The sequence below is a fragment of the Alosa pseudoharengus genome, unplaced genomic scaffold (genome assembly GCF_046254945.1).
Source record: "Alosa pseudoharengus isolate Yale_2024_CS ecotype anadromous, Long Island Sound unplaced genomic scaffold, YU_APseudo_1.1 YU_APseudo_1.1_scf_12, whole genome shotgun sequence".
In the NCBI taxonomy this organism is placed as follows: domain Eukaryota; kingdom Metazoa; phylum Chordata; class Actinopteri; order Clupeiformes; family Clupeidae; genus Alosa; species Alosa pseudoharengus.
The window spans coordinates 34,199,756-34,223,013 of NW_027468587.1; the positions used below are offsets into that span (position 1 = coordinate 34,199,756).

At 47.8% G+C, this 23,258-nt stretch overlaps 1 protein-coding gene across 4 annotated transcripts in view; it reads right to left on the reverse strand.

Annotated features, from left to right (window-relative positions):
* The window catches only part of ddr1 (discoidin domain receptor tyrosine kinase 1), a 40,626-nt gene that overhangs the window by 2,438 nt on the left and 14,930 nt on the right, over positions 1-23,258 (reverse strand). Inside the window, exons 3-18 of one of the 4 annotated variants that reach the window (XM_076280986.1) lie at positions 19,531-19,633; positions 17,442-17,670; positions 16,609-16,756; positions 16,332-16,434; positions 14,189-14,375; positions 10,077-10,326; positions 8,655-8,810; positions 8,271-8,330; positions 6,456-6,622; positions 6,043-6,244; positions 4,537-4,608; positions 3,485-3,795; positions 2,133-2,260; positions 1,337-1,534; positions 755-1,019; positions 162-311 (exon numbers count right to left, since the gene is read on the reverse strand). In XM_076280986.1, the coding sequence (XP_076137101.1) occupies positions 162-311; positions 755-1,019; positions 1,337-1,534; positions 2,133-2,260; positions 3,485-3,795; positions 4,537-4,608; positions 6,043-6,244; positions 6,456-6,622; positions 8,271-8,330; positions 8,655-8,810; positions 10,077-10,326; positions 14,189-14,375; positions 16,332-16,434; positions 16,609-16,756; positions 17,442-17,670; positions 19,531-19,633 (2,729 nt within the window). Of the gene's footprint in view, positions 1-161; positions 312-754; positions 1,020-1,336; positions 1,535-2,132; positions 2,261-3,484; positions 3,796-4,536; positions 4,651-6,042; positions 6,245-6,455; positions 6,623-8,270; positions 8,331-8,654; positions 8,811-10,076; positions 10,327-14,188; positions 14,376-16,331; positions 16,435-16,608; positions 16,757-17,441; positions 17,671-19,530; positions 19,634-23,258 lie in introns of all 4 variants that reach the window. The other 3 variants (XM_076280985.1, XM_076280987.1, XM_076280988.1) reach the window with 3 other exon arrangements.

Below are 23,258 nucleotides of genomic sequence, written 5' to 3' on the forward strand. Positions count from 1 at the left end.
ACACACCATCACTGTGCTGCTACAAAGTTAAACCTGTGATTACCAGTCACTCACTCAGGAACTTACAACCTCTCTCTCTCTCTTTCTGTGTGTGTGTGTGTGTGTATTTGTATGTGTGTGTGTATGTATGAATATGGGTGTTAAGGGGGGGGGGGGGGTACCTGTCTGCCGTGGTCCCTGAAAAACTCCCCAGCGTTATCGATGACCTGTTCATCCGTCAGGTTGCAGTAGGGCTGTTCTTGGCACATGTTGAGCATCTCCCACAGAGTCACTCCGAAGGCCCACACATCACTGGCAGTAGTGAACTTCCCCTGCAGGACACAGAGCCACCGGGTCAACACATGAAACATGCATAATACATATACTGTAATACAGAACAGGTATGCTGACATACAGTACATGCTTTCCATTACTAAACCCAATTTTAATGGTAATTATGAATTGCAACAATATTGTTATTATTATCATCATCATTATCATTAATATTATTATTATTATTATTATTATTATTATTATTATTATTATTATTATTAGTAGTAGTAGTAGTAGTAGTGTAGCATTACATTACTCATTATTGTACAACATTATATCATTCTATTATTTTTCTGACCCTCACGCATACTGTGCATGTGCATCTCCACCGTTAACCACAGTGGCAGTAATGTCTCTCTCTCTCTCTCTCTCTCGCTCTCTCTCTCTCACTCTCTCTCTCTCACTCTCTCTCTCTCACTCTCTCTCTCACTCTCTCTCTCACCATGAGGATGCACTCCCAGGCCATCCAGCGGATGGGCAGCACGGCGCGGCCCTGGATGCGGTAGTAGTCGCCTGCGTACAGGTTGCGGCTCATGCCAAAGTCAGCGATCTTGATCTGGCGTTCGCCGCTGCCGTCATCTGGCTCGCCACGCTCTCCCCCCACCAGGCAGTTACGCGTCGCCAAATCTCGGTGGACAAAGTTCAGGGACGACAGGAACTTCATGCCAGAGGCGATCTGACTGGCCATGGAGATTAGAGCCGGGTAACTGAGAGAGAGACAGACACAACGGTCAAGAATGGCGTTAAAGAAAGAATCAAAGTCAAGGATCTACATTAAATAAGGTTACCATACACTGATTCAAATTTGTAATAAATACACATCATTTGGGATTGACAGTCATGTACTGTATGTGCGTGTCAGTAGTGGTGTGTACTAAAGTGTACGTGGAATGTAAGAACGTCCTTCACAGAGTTACATTTACCCATATGCTTTGTGCCTGTGCACTTAATAGTTGAGTTATGTGTCTGTGATGTGTATGTGTGTGTGTAACCTAACTGGGTGTGTGTGTGTGTGACGGCTTACCTGATGGTTGGTGTGTTGTGAGAGGGTCCAGACTTGTCCAGCAGCACCCTATGGGACAGGTGCTGGTTAAGGTCTCCACACTCCATGTACTCGGTGACCATGCAGAGCGGGTCGCTGCTCACACACACGCCCAGCAGCCGGATGATGTTGGGGTCCTTCAGCCGAGACAGGATCTTCACCTCCTTCAGGAAGTCATTCCTGGGGAACAGCACAATAGTGATCACAACAACAGAGACTCTGCTGAAAACAGGATAGGACGGTAAAAGATAATGTGTGGGAAACAGCAAAAGATTGACTGACAAAACTTAAGCTGGGCAGTCAGTTAAATCAGAGACTTTCTAATGTGGAGACACGGCACTCAAAAAATCCTCCATAGAAATGCATGAGGCTAGTTTGTAACGCCAATGCCGTTGTCTACACATATCCCACCCCTTCCTCGCCAAAACGTCGACATGTGTATACATTGAGCCAATCATGTGGTGTGATGTGACTACATTGAGGCAATTATGTGCTGTGTTGTGCAGACATTGTGCCAATCATGTGTTGTGAACTCGCCGCTGGAGCAAGATTGGTGTCGTGAAGCCTTGCGCACGCGCATTTCTGCCAAATAGGATGCCCGATGAGTACCCAAAAATCGTTGCAATATGACCGCCAAGTGGAAGGACTTTGGTTAAATGGCATTAAACTATGATATAATAATTATAATATGTTTCTTTAAGTGATTAAATATGACGTGGCTTCGTGTGACCTGGTACACTGAACGAATAAATAAGCCTACTGTTAAGTGCACACATACCTTGCATTCTTAGATGCATCTGGGCGCAGGATCTTCACTGCCACCAGTAAGGGGCGGCCTTTCCTCACGTTGAAGGGGAACTCGAGGTTGGGCAGATCTTGAGGATTCTCGATCTCACACAAGTGGACCTATGTAACCCATGCACACAGACACTGGTCACCAACAGCCACTAGAACTCTCCCTGAGGACGTCTCAAATAAACAAGGCTAACGCTAGAGTTTGGAGAGAAAACAAGGGGAGGGTGAAACATAATGTTTTGTTTTCTGACACAGCGGTCACCCAAACACACCCCTGTACACACAGGACACATGTGGTGCCACTGGCCATTAACATCCCCCTGCTAAACTCATCACTCCCACATAAAGCAGCAGATGTGCCTCTGTGCTAATGTGTGCCTCTGGAAGGGAACATACAACATCAACAGTATGGTGCTTGTGAATGTGTCTGACTGTCAGCACAGTTTAGGCAGAAGAGATGGGACAGGGATATACAGTACAGTATGCTTTCTGCCTGGACACACAGCCTCCTGTACACCCACATAACCACACAGGGGCTATCAATTCCCAGCAAGCACAACTGCACCCCTGCTAAACTCTTCATCTCTGTGTGACTTAGTGGATATGCTATACGCAGCAAAGCCAGCTATTCATAAGCAAAGACGACCCTTCATGGTTTGTGTGTGCTGTGTGTGTGCTGTGTGTGTGTAACCTACGCAGCTCAAGCAGCTCTATAATGAAGGAGAAGTTCCAGTGTGGTACACCTCCTTAAAATGAGAACCCTTCACGTGTGTGTATACGTGTTTATGTGCCAACCTAGGATTAGATCAGTGTGCATGTGTGCATGTCTAAGTGGGTTTGAGTGAGTGAGTGAGTGTGTATGTGTGTGTGTGTGTGTGTGTGTGTGTGTGTGTGTAGATGTCGTTTGTGTGTGAGTGCTGATGCATCATATAAGTGTATGTTCTGGTATGTTGGATATATCATGTGAGAGTGTGTGGATATGTTGTGTGTGAGTAGCAATGTATCACGTACAGTATGTGTAAGTAGGTTACATGAGACGTGTGTATAAGAAATCTGGTATGTCATGTCTAGATGTATCATGTGAGAGTGTTAAGTTGAGTTACTTTATTTGTCCTGAAGGAAATGTGTCATCTGCATTTAACCCATCTAGGGATAGTGTACACACGTACACACACGTAAACACACGTACACACACACACACACACACGCACACACACACGCACACACACACGCACACACACGCACACACACACACACACACACTAGGAGCAGTGTGTGTCCATGTCTGGGTCTGCATGGGGCAGTAGACGTGTTTATGTGATGGCAGGCCCTCACCTCCCCAAACTGGCCCTCTCCCAGCTTCTCCTTGAAGAGCAGGCAGTGGCGCGGCAGCTCGGGCAGCGGCGGGCAGTCGGGCGGCGAGGAGGACAGCGCCGGCACGGCGTAGGTGTTGTTGCCGCTGACTCCCTGCAGGCACACGATGTCGGCCTCGGCGTAGTGCGGCACGCTGGCCGGGCCCAGCGGGGGGAGCAGCGGCGGGGGAGGGGACGACGAGGGGCCGTGGGGATACGGCGGTGCTCCGGGGTACGGTGGCGGCTCGTCCTGGGTGGACGGAAACTTCTCCATGTCCATGTCAACGCCACAGGCTGGAGAAGAGGACCGGCAGATAGGATGACAGACGGATGGAGAAGAGAGTCGGATGGATGGATTGTGAAAGAGGAAGGAGGTGGAGAAAGAGGGGGATGATAAAGTTACTGACAAACTGGAGATTCTTTACAAATATCTGTGCTATGAACTAAAATAGCTAGTGTTATATGTTATTAATGAGTAAATAAGTTTTAATAAGTTGATTATCTTATTATATAAGGTAAGTTAGAGCATACACACTCAATCACACAAAAACATACTGCACCAATACACATACACACTTGGTTGGATGGATGGATGGATAAATATGAATCAGTAGAGACATGCATACTCATGAAATAAATGTTATTTTATGTCAATATTACACTCAACACACCTGACCTCCATGTTTACAAGATTCCCTTTCCCCACTGATATATTTACCATCATTTACCGGTACTATTTTATTCTTGTGAAATGTAACTTTATTTAGCTCTAAATCTTTTGTTAAAACCTTAGATGTCCTTTGTTTCCTTCCCCACTTTCATCTGACTGTGAGTGCGACTGGCCTTCTCCCCACCCCCTCTATGAAGCCCATTAAGCTGAGTCCACATCACCTATTTCCTCCTGCTCTCTCCTGATCACAGGGCTCTGCTGACCCCTGTCCCTGTGCTGTGTTATTTTAAGGCTACGTTTGCCCTTGTGCACTTCCTCTTTCCCCAGGATGTGTATTCTGCCCCGCTCCTCACCCCTGCTCTTACCCTGGGGCACATTCTGGGGCTTTTCCTGAGACCTGGGGGCGTTTGTCAGCCAGCTGGGCACATACCTCGCCTCTGACAGGAGAAGGTGATAGGCTGGGTTGTTTAACAGCAAGGCTGGGATGGAATACATACATGTACACATACACATACACGTATACGTACACACACACACACACACAAACCAAAACAGAAAACCACAACACAAACACAATTCCACACCATAACAACACAACACAGCACAACACCACCGCACAACACAGAACAAAAGCACAACAAAAGACACAACAATGACAACAAAAAACACAACACACAACACATTAGGTCAACACAGCATACCAAGTTACAGCAAAGGGATGCAGTTAACCCGAGCAGTACAGCACGGCGCAGCATGTCACAGGCAATGTTAACACAGGCAGGCAGTTAATTAACAATTCAAAGAAGCAAGAACAAACAGGCCATGTGTGTACTTGTCATGTACTGGATGTTGCGTCCTGTATCTCCTTGTGTGTGTGTGTGTGTATGTGCCTGTGAGAATGCATGTGTGTGCATTTGTGTTGACTATTGTCTGTGTACTGTGTATTGTTTGTGTGTGTGTATGTGTATGTGCCTGTGAGAATGCATGTGTGTGCATTTGTGTTGACTATTGTCTGTGTATTGTGTATTGTTTGTGTGTGTGTATACGCCAGACATATCCTTTTGAATAAAGCATACAGACAGCATGCCAACCCCCCTGTGGTGTTGTAAACCTGGAGGAATGCTCTCTCTCTTTCTCTCTCTCTCTCTTTCTCTCTCTCTCTCTTTCTCTCTCTCTCTCTTTTCTTCCTGAGTTTCCACTGCTCTCCTCCTCTGTCTATCTCTCCTTCTTCAGCAGCAACAATAAGGGCTTTGTGTCTGGCCTCAGGCAGCGGCTTTGAGCGCCCTATACCGCCACCATCCCCCTCCAAGATTACCTTTTTAATCGGGCCGTTATGCAGGCCGTGCTTCTCTTTTTACACTGTGCCCTTCAAAACAGGACTGTGGTTTCATTCTTTCTCCCACTCAGTAAGTCACCGGTAGGACCCCGATGTGCTGACTGAGCTGAGGCTACTTCCTTGATATAACATATTGGTCTGAGAGGAATTTCAATTGGCCAAGATTCCATTCATGACTTTATAAGTGTCAGTGGGTGTGTGCTTTATCTGTATTGCTTGGCATGTATGGCCTCCCTATATGCAAGCGTATATATAGACACTGTATGTTTGTCTTACTGTAACTTAACGTTACCACTTCCATTTGTCTGAATGGGCTTTTTCTCAATCTCTCTCAGTCTTTGCTTAAGACCACCCATGTGTGTAGCAATGCATCGTGGGTAATAGCATCATAGGGCCTCAGTACTGAGAAGCAGTGCATGTGCTGTAATGCATGTGTCCTTGTTGTCCAGCCTGAGTGGCAGGGCTGTGTGTGTGTGTGTGTGTGTGTGTGTGTGTGTGTGTGTGTGTGTGTGTGTGTGTGTGTGGCGGGACACACCTGTGCTGTCACAGTCGTCGCGGGGCCGCAGCAGGGCACTGGGCTCCTGGTACTCGCCTTCACCCTCGCGCTCCCGCTCGTCGGGGAAGGTGTGGATGCGCTGGTAGCGGCTGGAGTAGCTGTGTGTGTTGTTGATCACCACGTTGTCGGCGGGGACCGAGAGGTGGACGCGCAGCTCGTCGCTGGACAGACTGCCCTGGGCCTGAGGGACCGAAGGAGTTTACTTGTGAACACATGCGGTATATGCTGTACACACAAACACAAGCAGTCCATAGCATAGCATAGCATAGCACAGCATAAACTACTGGAAGAGTACACACAACAACAGAACAACAGATCCGACCCTACACACACACACACACACACACACACACACGCAAGCAAGCATCCGAAGCCTGCTGCCCTTCTCTGACCTTTCCCAGTATCTTCTTCCAGTACTGCCTCCAGAGGATCACTGCGATGACGGCCAGCAACAGCAGGATGATGCCCACCAGACAGCCAATCAGGATGGCCGTGTTGCTGCTGTCGTCCTTGGCGACGGGCACGCCTGGCCTGGGGGTCATGGCAGCGAACTCGACCCCTAGAGAAGCAGATGAGGCCAGAGATGAGGGGATTAGAGGGGACAGGGTCCGGCAGGAGGGTGGGGGCCCGGGGTTAAGTAGGGGGAAATGGGAGTAGCAGGATCATATGGATAGAGTGTGTGTGAGTGTGTGTGTGTGTGTGTGTGTGTGTGTGTGTCTGTGTGTGTGTGTGTGTGTGAAAATATGTGTGTCATGACTCATGCCTTATGTGCGCATCTTTGTGTCTTAGTGTGTATGAATTTCTTTGACAGTAAATCTGTGCATGGGTGTGTCAATAATCAGAATGCCAGCCTGTGTTAATGTGTTATTCAGTCTGTATATTAACACTGTCTGGAGAAATGGGATAGAAAATTAAACATCAGTCAATCATTCATAACAGGGTGGGTGACACTAACTCTCTGTTAAGTGTGTGTGTGTGTGTGTGTGTGTGTGTGTGTGTGATTGCTGATGTGGTGTGCTTGTTGCTTGTCTGTATTTTGAATGTGCAACATAGTACACCACACAGCAACATATCAAACAGTCAAATCATTAACCGTCTGAGTGCCTTAGTTGACTGATCTAACACTTTAGTGCTTTGCTGTGAGCCAAATGCCACATAAAAGGGCAGCAAATAACCAGATGTGTACCACTAAGTGATCTGCGCCCAATTTGTGGGCCCCAGGCCTCTGAGATGCAGCAATAATGTTGGTGCAGCAGGATAAACAGACATAAGTAAAGTGGGAGCCTTATTGCCTTTGAATGACCTTCTGATGGCCCACAAGCTCATTACTATGGCTCTGAAACTCTCTGGAGAGCTCTGTCTTAAGAGCAGCTACCACGCCCCCCTCCCAGAATGCTTTGTAGAGTAACAGTCATTTAATTACTCAAACAAGAGAGATGAGATTGTTGTTGCTGAATGTGTGGTCGCACGGGAACAAAGGGTGTAAATAAAAGCAGGATGTGACTTAATGAAATGACAACCAATAAGGAGGATGAAAGACCACCACTCCTCAGTACAGAGTCTTGTCCTTGTATTTCCGTTACCCTTGAAAACACAGACACTTAATAAGCTTGCATGGAATGCTCTGACTAAATGCCAAAACCATCATATTAGTATGGTGTAGACTAGAGTAACCATCAACTCATCACACCCACAACATGCAAATTCACCCTGGCACAACTACACAAAACACCACACAAGTAAAAACAACATGCAAGTCACTTCCAAACAGACCAAAAAAACATGCAATTTCCATCCACACAAACTCCAATCTCTTTCTTCTTCTCTCCCTCTCCCTCTCTCTCTCTCTCATGCAAAAAACACACACACACAGACGCACAAGCACACCACACTATGCAACATCTACTGGATGCAGTGCTCCTCCATGCTCTAGAACTCTCTCTCACACACACACACACACACACACACACAGGCCGAGAGGGTTTTGGAGAAACGTGCACTTAAGAGGGAGACCACATGAAGAGATGCCCACTGCTGCAGGCCCGCACACAGAACCCCCCCCCCCCCGGAGCACCACAGACAAGCCGTGGCAACCCCAAGCCACCCATCATCCACCCGCAGAGCAGGGGGCCCACTACCGTACACTAACAGCCCAAATATCTCTCTCTCTCTCTCTCTCCTGTCCTCTCAACTCTCTCTGGTCTCACCTGCCAGTGCTTCGTTGACCGTGCTGTTCGTCACGGGTTGGGTGACTGTCGTGGGGGGGTCTAGAGGAACAAGGGATGGTGAAAGGTGGTGGGAGAGAGAGAGAGACAGAGAGAGAGAGAAAAAAAAGACAGAGAGATAAGAGTTAAAGAGCAGGATGGATGGAGGGTGTGCAACAGTGAGAGCCAGGATTTGAGAGGAGGGGGAGGAGGTTTTTAAAAAGTATAGAGAAAAGTAAATGGGGAAGCAGAGCTAATTGCACACAGGGGTTGGTCTTCCACCATTGGTTTGGTGCACACACAAAACACACACACACACACAGGCGCGCGCTCACACCCATGGTGCAATCATGCGGACACACCCGGGGCGAGAGAATTTGGACTCACCGGTGGGCTCACTGGTGCGGTTGGATGCTTCTGGAGTGAGGGAGGGCCGAGGGGAGGTAGGCACGGCAGCGGCAGGAGAGGGGGTGCTGGAGGGCGAGGCGGGAGGAGGCACCGGGACAACGGAGGCCGTCTCCGAGAAATTCCCCACGTACGGCTCTGGAAACGAGAGACACCGAGAGAGTGAGAAAGACAGAGATAATTTTATTTAAAACTTCATTTGAGAGCCACTAAAATCACACACAAAGAAAAATCGATGTATTTCACCATCGAGAGAGAGAGAAAGAGAAAGAGAGAGAGTACAAATATATGAAAGAATACAGATCTGAGTCAAGGATGCTTGGTCTTACATTTGCAGAACCAATCAAGCTGGACTTGCTCACTTTCAGCTGCAAGATCACTCAATTATCTTTAAGCTGACACATAAACACGTTCAGATCTGAGTGGTCAGGCCAGAGGACAGTGCAGCAGTGATTTACTGCTGTTCATCCCCAGTGATGGTAGCACCCTGTGGCTATCCAGTCCACGCAGTAAAGTAAACGAACATGGTCAAAAAGAGCCTGTTGATTTGCCTGATTATTTCACAATACTGATGGGAGTAGAACTTGCGTTGTGGTCGCTACCCTGTTATGAATGGTCATTTAGTCAGGCTGTGATACGCACGGAGCAGCATCATGAGCCGAGCGTGACGAGAGCACTGGGGTGACCACTAGCCATCATCCAAGTCATCGCCCTCTGAGATGACTGCCTTACGCAGTTAACTTGACTTATGTCCCTCCTCGGGCGCCTCCCCAGCCAGGCGGCCAATCATAAATCATAAATCTCGTCAGAAAGACACTTGTGGTTATCCCGAGCCCTTGCTCTCATTACAGCCTCTCTCTAAATCAATCTGCCATGGACTTGGCCTCGCTTGAAGCTGATCTCGCTTATGCGTCTGGACCACGATGAACTCATTTACACCTTCAAGGGCTGAACCCATAAGTCCCACAGCCCCTCCATCAGTGGCGCGGCCACGCTGGGACAGACGTGGAGGTCCGGCCGCGTTGGTCTGGACCCTCCTCCCTAAAGGGCCATTTAACTATAACAAAAGTATTGCTCTAGCTAATATGAACGACATCCACACATAAACTATAACGATAATGACATGAAGAACGATATTGCTGGAGATCACTTTCAGAGCAATTTTGACAACGATAAAAAGCTGACAGCCATTCAGAATCCATCATCAACATTAGGAGAGACTTTCCTCATCGTTGCTGAGTGTGGACAGTGACGACGCTTTTATCATTATAGTTAGAGTTCTGATTATAGTTGTCTTTAGCGTTATCGTTCCTGGTGTGAACAGCCCTTAAGGCTGGGGGCTGGGCAGAGGGGCCCGGTTGGGCAGCTGGACGGTGATGCTTGAACGTGGGTCTGACTACTCACCGGAGTAGAAGGAGATCTCACTGATCAGGAGCCAGGGGTCGGTGAAGAAGAACTGGCAGCGCAGGATCTGGGCGGGACGCCCGCCGAGCGGCAGTGAGATGGGCCGCGAGGAGGGGTCCTTCAGGTCGGCCAGGGGCACCAGGAGGGTGAGCGGCGGCGACGACCAGGGCTGCAGCAGCGTCGGCTTGAACACACACTCCACCTTGTTGAAGACGCGGACGCCCTGCGTGTGGCGGTTATTACTGTGGACCTGCAGGAGATGAGGAAGGAAGAAAGGAGAAGGGAGAGAGACCGAGAGGAGAGAAGAGAGAGAAAAAACAGACAGAGACAGAGAGACAGAGAGAGGGGAGACGGAGTAGAGATTTGAGATTTAACATTAAAAACCCATTTTAGTTGTTCTGAGGCTCCAACACTGGTTCAGAAAAGTGTGTCTTTCATGATAAGAGGCTTTTGCCTGTTTTGACAATCCTTTGCATTTACAGAGCTTCAAGATATCCAACTTGTTTGAAAAAAGAGAAGAGAGAAAAAAACTGAGTGTGAATGCGAAGCTATCTTCAGCACAGCTTTTCAAACACTTTTTGATTAAGGCCTTAAAAATGGAACGCGAGGGCTTTGATAACACTGGTCCCTTTAAACCGGATCATTAGGAGCTGAGAAAACCTCGCGCAAACAGGCCCTCTGGGAAATAACACTGGCTAGGCTCACTACTTCAAAATAAACAGCACACGATATGAGATGTGTGGAGAGGATGCTGTGCTGGAAAAGTAGTTTTAGAGGAGGGAAACAGAAGAGAGCGGAAAGACAGAGAGAGTTACGAGCACAATCAGAGATTACGGGATAGGCAGTATCAATTTAGTGTGGAGGAAAAGACTGTTTATCTGTCGTTTATGGAAAGTAGCAAAGAGATTGGGGCTTGAAGGAGCGATATTAATAAGGACAAATAAGGACATTTCAACAGATGATTTGGTGCGTTGTTCAGTTTGTTGTAGATAATCTGTAACTTATGTAGACACTGTGCTTGTATGTTGGTGAGAGCAAATTAAATATTAAGCCTTTCCTTCTCTTTCTCTTCATCATTCCAAGCAGGAGAGAGAGAGAGAGAGAGAGAGAGAGAGAGAGAGAGAGAGAGAGAGAGAGAGAGAGAGAGAGAGAGAGAGAGAGACAAAGAGGACAGTGTTGTAAATCAAAGTCTTTGGAGGGAGAAAAAATGTACCCAGGTCCCATAAGAGAGATGAGAGGAATAACTTTTTTCCAAAGTATAATTTTACGAGACTGAGAGGAAGGGGGAGAGAGAGTATATAACTTCATCTGTCTCTGCTGACACACCAGAGGGAAATGCTTACTCAGTGTAGAAGGAGAAAAATCATTTGTGCCATAGTGTTTATGGAATGATGGCATAATCCCAATAAATGTCATATCAGACAAACAGTTCAAAAAGCTGGAGAGAACTGGTTCTGAAAGACAAAGAGAGCAAAATACAGATATGGAAAGAAAGCGACGGAGCAGCGGAGAGCACTGCTCCTCAGAGGGAAACAGAGGGAAATCATTACTCTTACTGCAGAATGGAGAGAGTGAAGGAGAGGGCAAGAAAAAAAGAGAGGAGAGAAAAGTGAGAGAGAGAGGGTGCGGTGAGGATACTGTGCGTGCGTGCGTGTGTGTGTGAGTGAGTGAGTGAGTGAGTGAGTGAGAGAGAGAGAGAGAGAGAGGAGAGCGGAGAGCGAGAGGGGTATGTAACAATTTCTTTGACAGGTTAGCAATTAACCTGACACTAGCTGTTAGACCAACATCTTAACCAAAGCCACATGTGCTCGCATGTACGCACGCACACACACGCACACGCGCACACACACGCACACACACACACACACACACACACACACACACACACACACACACACACACACACACACACACACAGACACAGACACAGACACACACACACACACAGCACGAGCAGCTGTTCTTCAACAAAACCAAAAAACAGGGGAGCCCGGGCATAGGTCAACATGTAACCCACTCTATCAAGTCAGGCCCTAATAAGACAACAAACCGCGAGTAATATGCAACCTCCCAGGAGACACGCGCACACACATACGCGCGCGCGCACACACACACACACACACACACACACACACACACACACACACACACACACACACACACACACACACACACACACACACACACGTTTCTACAAATACACTCACACATACACAAAGACACAAAACACACAGACACACAAAGACACACAGATACACACACCTGCAACACACACACACACACACACACACAAAGACACAAAACACACAGACACACACACACACACACACACAAACGTACACAGTGACACACACAGCTGAAAACACACACACAGACAAAGACACACAAGACCGTGAGCACCCACACCCACCCACTTTACTACTGTCAGCCAGCCAGGTTCCTAAGCCTATTTATCTGCACTCTGAGACGCCGTGCTGACCCCTGGTCCAGCCCAGGGGGATCGCCCTTGGGAGTGGTGCTGGACATAGGCGGAGGGGGCAAGAGCAGAGCAGCGGTGCAGGTATTAAAAGACTCACACGGGAAGGGGGAGACGACGGGAGCCCTGACCACTCCAACAGAGACGCAGGAAAGCAAAGGAGGGGAAAAACTCCACCACTTTGGAAGGAAAAGGAAAAATGAAAGAGTGCAGGAACGATTGCAAACATGTTTCACAAGCCTTGAGGAAGGAGAGTGCACGCATAGGATGAGTTATGGAGGCAGGAGAAACGGTGACAACAATGAGATGGATTGGACCTGAACACCTGCACCATGGGAACCATCACAGGAGAGACGTAACAAAGAGGCGTAACCAAAGCAGCCAAAACACAGGAAGTGCTTTGAAGTCCATTCCCACTAACTTACAAAAAAACATTACGTGGATGTTGCAAAACTAAAAGCCATAAATCCAATGACCACATGGTTGCTGTGACGAAATAACAAATTTAAGTCCATCAGGCTGACCTCAGACCAGCTCTGATGTGCGTGCTTCTCACTGTGAGCAGAATTTTCAGGCAATATCCGCTGATGAGAAACAAATTCTCATTCTCTAACTGTACATTTATAAAGCACTGAGGTCTATGAGCTGAGGTCAGAACCAAAACAATTGAGGCCGGGCTGATCCCGACACGTCTGCGTCAGAAGCAATCTGCGAAAGAAATAAGCCCAGCAGCAGATCAAATATTAATAGAAGGCTCTGGGCTCTAATTGTAGGATGCCGATGGAGCAACACCCAGGGGAGAGGCTGAATGATGGCCCTGCAGAAAGAGACGCGGCCGAGGCCGTGGTTGCTGCGGTGTCCCCACTCTGCCAGCCAAGTGCGGAGAGCTCCGCAGTACAGATCACAAAACAAAACAGGATGGAGCTCCAAGAGCCACATACTGCGAGGCAGACAGTGACTTACAGTCACAGTATTAGGAGTTCTCTCTCTCTCTCTCTCTCTCTCTCTCTCTCTCTCTCTCTCTCTCTCTCTCTCTCTCTCTCTCCTCTGCTCCGAGTTGGCTGCGGTCGTTCAGTTCATTAGGGCTTGGGAGTCTGTTCTGTTTACTGGGCCTCGACTGCTCAGGATTTACAGCAGCCCTCCTGACAGCTCTGCTTCCCCACAGCGCTCATTTGGGGAGAACTCCAGAAGGAGTCCCGAGGGGAGGCGCTGCTCCTCGGAGGACGGGGGAGCCGGAGATGAGCGCACATCGGGGGGTGGGGGGTTAAGGAGCGGAGAGATACCACGGAGCGGCGAGACGCAGACAACCACACATACAAACCGCACTCAAACAAAATGCACATAGACTGGTATGCAGACACAATAATATGCAAGCAAAGATTGCATAAGCCCACTGAATGCCTTATGTAAAAAAAGGCTGGAGAGAACTGGTTTTGAGAGACAAAGAGAGCAGTGCAGAAATGGAAAGAAAGCGATGGAGCAGCAGAGAGCACTACTCTACAGAGAGAGACAGAGGGAAATCATTACTCTTACTGCTGAATGGGCAGAACAGTGGGGGATGAGAAGGAGAGAGAGAGTGAGTGTTGAGGTCTTCAGACATGCACATTGGCGTGTGGGTATGTGGCTGTGGGCTGACCTGCATGGTGTGGAAGGTGCGCGTCTTCTCGAAGTGGAACTCGATGTCCACACTGCCCTGGCCCAGTGCCTCGCGGCTCCAGCCCAGGTAGTCGTAGCCCGGCCACACGCGCAGCTCCTTGCTCTCGGTGAAGTCATCGCCACCCAGCACGCCGTCGCACAGCTGGCCCAGACCACCAAACTGTACCCTGAACACAGGAGGGAAATAAAGGGAATTAGAAACGCACACACACACACACACACACACATACATTAAGACTGACCAGAGTTGTACCTGCATCCAACAGTTTTACTGTAAATATCCATAGAAGAGAAACCATTCATCTGTGTGGTACACAGCTGTGGTGTACATTTTTGATTTCATTTTGTTCTGTTTGCTTGTTTTGGTAACTACCCCTCGACTCTGGAACGCCAGGGGGTATGTCCAATCCAGGACACCACAGATACCTCTCCCAGGCGTGCAACCAGGGACTCATTCTACCCATTTCACCACCCCAGCGAGTGTGTGTGCTCGAACAGCTGGGTGATTGTGTCCCTGCTGCCTTCAGCCGGCTTCAAAACCCTACAAGTGTTGGCCAGCCGTACTGCAGCCAGTAACACTAACCACCGACCACAACGTAGAATATCCAAGAGAAAGTCATACATTTCTGTAAACATAATAAAACAAATGATCCACAAGCGCTGCTTTTCCCCCGTGAGCTGCCTGCCTAGCGCTGCCTTGAGCAGACGTGAGACGGAGCTCGCTTCAGCGCGCTTGTCCTGAGGCTGACTGAAAGGCCTCCCACTGACATGGCCAAAAAAACGCTGGCCTTGGGACATGTACAAAACACTGGGATAATAAGACCAGGCCAAATTATACCTCACGGATAAAGGCAAAAAGAACATATTGATTGTTGGGACAGAACTGACAAAAGAGAAAAAGCAAAACATCACCAAAGAAAAACAGAAACAAACTGCACACTTAAAAGTAAGACAAAGTTAACACACATGAGTTACATTTTTCAAAGTGCAGTCTGAGTGGGTCTGCAGCTCCTTTGAACTGATGTTGAAAACTGAAAGGGATTAAGATGTGCTGGACACACATGAACAAACTCATGCCAGTGTGTCACACCACAGCGTCTGGCCAACAAACCGCACCTCACACACAGGAAACCAACAAAGGCCAACAATGTCCATCCCCCACACACATATTATGGCATTTCATCACACACTTGACCCAGCTCAGCACAAAGCAGACTCACTCAGCTGCATATCCTGAATATGGCAACACCAGGTTTTACAGTTCCACTGCTTATACTTACACTAGCACCCACACCTATAGATATGGACAAGGAGCAGGTTCACACACACACACACACACACACACACACACACACACACACACACACACACACACACACACACACACACACACACACACACACACACACACACACACACACACGTATATTTTCTGTTCCCAGACCGCGCACAAACACAGCCCCAGATGGCACTCGCCGACACTCTCACGCTAAGAGATCAGGGCGCGGGTCACCAAATGGGCCCTCATGCCTCACTCTTTCACACGCACATGTGCGCCGGTCACGTCTGGCTTGCATCTCAAAACGTTAGCTCACCCGCTAACGCAAACATTTATGGCCCATTAAAACCGTGCATATGGCTGCAATTAGCCTCCTGTGACAATGCGGCCAGACGGAGCCCGGGCGAGCGAGAGCCCCCTCAGCCTCCTCGAGCGGGGCAGTGGGTTCCGCCCGCCCCTGACAGCTGGAGGAGCAGCGCGAGGTCAGATGGACAGTGGGCATGGGTGCCAGGCGGCCAGCGCCAGGTGCAGTGGGGAGGCGGGAGAGAGGACGGACAGAGAGAGTGGCGGATGTCTGTCGGGTGCCAGGGGGCTGGGAGAGAAGTCAGTGCTGGCAGAGGCTTCTCCGCGTTTCCCTTTAAACGGCTGGCGCTGAACACACCCTCATGTGAGCTGTATCAGTCCCAACCAGAACCTACCCCGGGTGGAATATGAGGCTTGTTCTCAGGGGGCCTGAAGCCTAAAACCAGCCCAAAGTGTGGGCCATATGTGAAATAACTGTGATGATTATGACTGAGGGAGAACACACTAATTCACACACACTGAAACGGTTTTGCCCACTTACCCTGCCTCCATGCTGCCATCATAGGTGGAGTCGTTCAGATAGACAGGGGCGCCAGACAGGTGCATGACATGCCCTACAGGAGCTGTGTAGGCCTTCAGACCATCTGAAGAAAACACACACACACACACACACACACACTGTCAACTTCACAATCAAGTCTATAAATACTTAAGGCTGCTTTTAACTCCTACACCAACAATGGCTATTGCTTACAGTAGCTGCTTTCTGATAAACTGATAACTCCTCTGAATGACTCTAGTTAATTATTCCCACTCACCATTCCACAGACAGCCGTAGAGCTCCACCCTCAGACACACGCTCATGACGCGGTCGGCCAGGGGGTAGAAGCGCACCATACGAGCCACAACGGGGGGGCCCAGGTCCTTGAGGACAACGTCGTAAGTGTTCTCATTGCCTGAGATCACCTGCGAGGGGAAAAAGCGAAAGCAACACACAGCATCACACACAGTCCTAAACAAAAGCTAAAACCACAGATTACATTTCCCCTGCTCTTTTAATAATTATTGCATTATATACATTATTCAGTTTTACTCATTTATGCATAGCAACATACCTGATAGGAGCAATATTAAGAAAGTTATTAATATAATGGTAGCTAAGTCAAAACTTCTAAAGCAACTTTGTTGAGTAACTCCTTTAGTCAATGGAGAGGAGCCAAGGGGTTTAGACTAGGCCTTACATGTAATGAATTACAATTAGGGCAACAATTTTAGCGAGACACAATGTTGTTCAGAGAACAATACACAGACACAAGGATAAGACAAGGATGTATTTGCATAAACTATGTATTTGCATAAACTATCAAGAGGTGATGAGTCAGTTCACAAGCACAAACAAGCAATTCAGCTCATAAGACAAAGAACAACAAGATGGGCAGAGCTGCAGAGTATCAACAGAGACAGAGAGGAAGAGAGAGGAGAATGAGAAAGGAAATTGAGGAGGAGAATGGAAGAAAGAATATAATCAACTCAAAAAAACATTACTGGACATTGGAATTCAGAGCGTGACTAAGTTAAAGAAAGAAAGAGGGAGAGAGAGAGAAAGAAAGAAAGAGAGAGAAAGAGTATGAGAGATGAAAAGTCCATATACCTCCTGGCCCCAGCGGTCCTTCCAGGTGAACCACTGGCGTCCGTCACGGGAGTAGCGCAGCCGATAGCTGCGGGCAAACTCCCGTCCATGGCCGTCGGCATGGCGACCCTGTGTGCCGACCAAGGACAGGAAGTGAAGAGCTCCAAGGTCAACCTGGAGATACTCAGAGCCGCTGGGGTACACTGCCCCCATCGGACACCACGCCCCATCCCCCTCACCCGTGCTCAACCTGCAGGAGGGAGGGGAAGACAAGAATGATGCATGACCAAATGATAAGTAGGATCGCGCACACACACACACACACGCACACGCACACGCACACGCACACGCACACGCACACGCACACGCACACGCACACACACACACAGCTGACAATACATTATCAGATCTCATATTTGGGTAGCTCTGATGCCATAAACCAACTTCAGCTCTTGGGTTTTAATTAGGCTTCAACAAGATGTAGTATCCCTAGTAGAGCTATAGATTTTTGTTCAGTCCAATAATAAAGTATGGCTCTGTAAGAACAACCTGGGACAGACTACAGGCCCACCCCCCACTGAGATATGGCCCGATGGAGCTGTCTGAACCCTGTGCTCTGATCCATCACTGACACCTTGTGTGCATGACATCAGCGGGGGGCACTCGTGTCTGGGGCACTCTGACATTTCACACGGCTAGCAGGTTCCCAGAGCGTGTCACAAGGCTGTGGCCGAGCTGGCCAACTCTGCCAGGGTGCCCTGGCCGCGGAGAGGCCGACGAGAGAGCAGCAACGCGCCCCAGAGATGCTGGTGAGGTCAGAGCATCCTGCGCTGCCAGGGCCCCAAGTCTGCAGGGCCTCCTGAGCCATCCATCATGCGGGAGGATTACAGTGTCAGGGGCGCACACATGAGTCCAAGTCCAACTCTCTCTCTCTCTCACACTATCTCTCTCTTTCTTTCTTTCTCTTTCTCTCTCGTCACTCGCTCCGGTCCTCAGCCAACTATCTCCCTCTCTCCAACTGTTTCTCATTCTGCCGTTCTCTCTCACCCAAACTCTCACCCTCTCTCTCTCTCTCTCTCCCCAACTCACTGATAGTCGCTCTCTACCTCACTGTCCAGCATACTTTCACACAGCTGCTCTGGTGTGATATCAACATGAGCCTCCCTAAACCCCACACACCACTCGTTCTCCATTCCATACACACATGCATAAACACACACACACACACAACCACGCTGAGCCCCCACCCACCCATCACAAATCTCCCCTCTGCAATGTGTCAGCAGCCCATCAGGCCCCTTTGCTCCCCCTCTCCCTCTTCCTCTGTTCTCTCTCCATGCGTCCCCAGTAAAATCCCCCTCCATTCCCCCGTTACCCTGAGGTGTCTTAAAGGCAACTGGGCCTTCAAATCACATCCACATGGTGGCAGGACTCTCAGCCAAAGGGGGAGGGGGGGGGGGTTATGTTCCAAACAACAACCATCCACCCTGGTCCCCCTTATGCATGAACACTACCCAACCCCCCCAACCTACCCCTAACTACCGGTACCCTGTCGCTCATCCTGCACCCCCTCTGTTACCCCACTTCCCCCCTCCATAACTACCCCCTGTCCACATGACCCTCTGACCTTGCGCACAGAACCTTCCGGGCTGGAGGTGCTGAGCTGGACCTCGTGAGGCTGTCTGGCTGTAGTAGACGGGGGGCCACAGTCATTACCTAATGTGCTAAATGCAGAGCCGCCGCTTTATACCCTTGTATTGAAATCTAATCGTGTTCCCTGTGCCGTGTAATCAAATCTAATGGTGTTCCCGTCTACTATTAATGGGGGACTCTGGGAGTACGCTGGTGGGATGGGGAGGGGAAGGGAAGGGGGGGAGGGCGGCGTGGGGTGGGGGGGGGGGAATTAAAAGGTTAGCATGAGGACAGCCTGGAGCCTACACACACACACAAACACACACACACAAAATATATGCACATTTTGCTGGTCCAAAACAGGATACACATCAGGATTGTCTGCAAAAACACATGCACACACATGCACACACACACACACACACACACACACACACATGAATGAATACATGCACGCACACACAAACTGTCAGAGTACCTGCCATGCTTGGCTTCAGTTGAGTCAGACCAGGCACTGGAGGCGGTGATGGCTGAGTCAGGGATACTGCCATCTTCCATGCCCAGGGCATAACGACACTGAGCTGTGTGTGTGTGTGTGTGTGTGTGTGTGTGTGTGTGTGTGTGTGTGTGTTTTGGAAGGAAAGACAGAGAGAAGTGAAGAGTTTAATTCAGCACTCTGAATGGGATGGACCAGATGTTCACAGGAAACCTGATAAGACTTTCACACAGAAATGACGTCATGGCCTCTAATTCCATTTGTGCATATGGATCTGAGGCTGGGGTCAGATTTAATAGATAAGATCACCGCTAAATGCTTTCCTATGGTTATCTCATGTTTTTCAACTTGTGATAGACAGCTAAACTTTCAGAGAGTGTCAGCCCTAAAGGATCAAACCCCAGGGCTCTGGCAATCATTAATGATTCAAGACATGGAGATGTGCACAGACACACAGGCCAACATCCACAAATGTGAGTGCACCTACACACAGACACACACACACACAGACCGACAGACAGACAGACAGAGAGACACACACACACACACACACACATTCCAAGCCTTATCCTATCAGTTTTCAGTGTGTCTCCTGAGAGGGTCCAGACCCTTTCATATAACTGCATCTCTCCTATGCACATTGACATGGCTCAGGGTTTCAGTTGCCATGATGAGGCCCCATAGGGAGCCTGAGTAGCACACACGGAGAGGCAGAGTGGGAGTGGGGCGTATCACAATCACAGCACACTGTAACCGCAATACAAAGGGATGCACATTGCTGTCACCGTTGGCAGACTGGCAGGACGGACTCACACAGACAGACAGACAGACAGACTGAATGGGACATGACAGACAGGCAGACAGACAGAGGCACACCACTGTGGAACACTCGCTCAGCCTCATATGTCATCGCCAAGCCTAGGCATTACCAAACGAGGACAGATTATCGAGTCTTATCTGACAGCGTGTGGTGGGTGCTGTAGTGGCCAGAGAGGGTACAGGGGGGGCTGGAGGGATGGGGGACGGAATGGGTTGGGGGGGGGGGGGGCAGTGTGACACGCTCAGTTGCTGTCGGTGAGTCAGGGGATAAGAATGTGAAGCTGGAAGACAAACCCTCTCCTAGAACTCCATGCCCTCACCCCCCATCCCCCTCTCCCCAGACCAGCCAGTCTCTCATGGGCAGGTGCCTGTTTCATTACATCATCATCCCGCTGCCAATAAAGTCCTCTCACACCCCTCCTTCTCCAAGCACTATCTCTCGCTGGCTTGCACACTCTCTCTCTCTCTCTCAAAACAATAACTGATGCATCTAACAAATCTGAACCTAAGCAAATTAAAGTTATTAATGAAATGTTACAAGAACCACTTTTAATGGCCCAAGCCTTTAATAAGCACTTCTCATCAGTCTCTTCTACAGTGCCTGAATCATCTATTTGTGGTAATTTAACTTGTGGTAATAAAACCTAATAATCCACGGTCTACTAAGAGCATATTTTCTTTTAGGACTATTACTGTACACCTGTTGAGGTTAAGGACGCTATAAATGATCTCAAAATGAGTAGTGGTCCTGGGTTGGATGGCATCGAAGCCAGATTCATAAAACTATCAGCTCATGTACTTATGTATCCTCTACTGTATGTGATCTCTTCAATACGTCTCTGTCCACATATGAATTACCCAGTACCTGCAAATGTTCACGCGTCTCTCTCTTACATAAAGGAGGCGTACTAGATCTGAACAACTATAGACCAATTTCTGTCATCTGCTCAGTCGTTAAAGTGTTTGAAAATGCAATGCATAATCAACTATCATGCTATCTTAATTAAAACAATACCCTGTCACCTTCTCAGTCTGGCTTTCGTTCAAATCACTCTACAATTACTGCACTGCTAAAATTAACCAAAGATATTCTCACTGCTTTGAACACCTTTGAATTAGCTGGTGCAATTTTCATTGATTTGACAAAGGCTTTTGATTTGGTTAGTCATTACATTCTTCTGGATAAACTTTCACACACTGCATTACTCTCGTTCAACTCATACCTTCACAATAGAAAACAATGTGTTGTTATTAATGGAAACAAATTAGGGATGTAACGATTACCGGTATAATGGTAAACCGCGATAAAAAAAATTGACGATAACAATTACCTTTTTCTTTTGAAATATCATAATTATCATGGCTGATTACCGCGGTGTTGAAACTGTGTGTTTAATCCTTCCCAGCTTCATCCGAGCCTGCTTTTGACATACAGTAGGCCTGGTACAATGAAACAAAACTGGTACCCTACTGATTCTGTTGTCTTTTGATGGTTTTAACTGCAATTCGGATTAGGCTTCACCTGATTTTAAAAGGCGGGACATTTTCACTGCAAAACGTCCACTGTATCATTAAGCCACTCTGCGTCTTATGTTCGCGTCCACATTAAATCCATTCCACTCACGTTATCAGGAGAATACCGTAGCCTAAAGTTTTATTGCAACACTTACTTTGGTCTCACTCATTGGGTCCTAATAACATAATAATAATGCTCATTCACAACTCATCAATGCACAATGTATGAACTTCTTGTCTTGCCCACACCATATAAGAAGACAGATTCACTGGTTGCAATTTATCTTTAAATGTGTTCATTTCAACTATCGGAACTCCCCCTATTACCGTCGGTCCCGTATTTCCGCCGTCTTGCGTGTATGTGTCACTTAATATCCATTTCTATACAAACAAAGACGGCGGATTCCTAAAGAAACGCAAGCACCCACACCATAGGTGTATTTATATTAGCTATGTACCAAAAATGACATTTTACCGTGACTCGAAGAGCTGTAAACAGTGTTGTAAGGCTGCGTGTACACATCCTCTTGGAGCTCCAGTGGAATTTTAATTTCATGACGAGAATTCTCGGTCTAACCGTTCATGTGCCGTTGAAACGGCGTAAATAGGCGACCCATCAGGCCTGCACTATAACTCCGAGCGTGGTAAACAAAATCGGATATTTCAGGCAGTAAATGCTCCCGTTAAGAACCAAACCAGATTTTGTTCAAATCTACACACTATGGCTACTGAAAAATGTAAGGTTCATTTAGCAAATGTTATTTTGAAGTGTTAAAAAACATTGTTGTTTTAGAATTTCCGAACAAAAGTGGTGATAATTGGGGGTGCTACGATATCCTTTTTGTCTAAAACAGCTTTTGGTTACTTTTTCCTCCACTCATCATTTACATAGGCCTACTGTACAGATTTTCTTTTCAGCACCTAATGTTTCTAAGTCCACATCAAAAAAATCTTTTATGTTTAAAGCACCTTCTGACTGGAATAACTTACCAGTAATTATTCACTCCATTTCATCTTTCAGGCTGTTTAAACATGGCAACTCATTTTCATACTAACTGTACATGTAGACTTACACCTTTCCAATTTTCTCATTTCTCACTTTTCTCTCTATACTGAACCACTCAATCTCACTGACATTTTTTACATGTTACAGTAACACTTGGCTATATTTTGAATGATCGTTATTCCCTGTTATTTATTATGTTGTAATTGTACATACATTGTACATAATTGTGTAATGTTTTTGTGATATTTTGTTCAGGACCCCCTCAAAAACGAGATGGTACATCTCAAGGGGTTATCCTACTAAAATAATCTACTAAAATTATCTCTCTATCGCTGCTACACATTTGCCCTCACTGATCTTCAACTGTTCT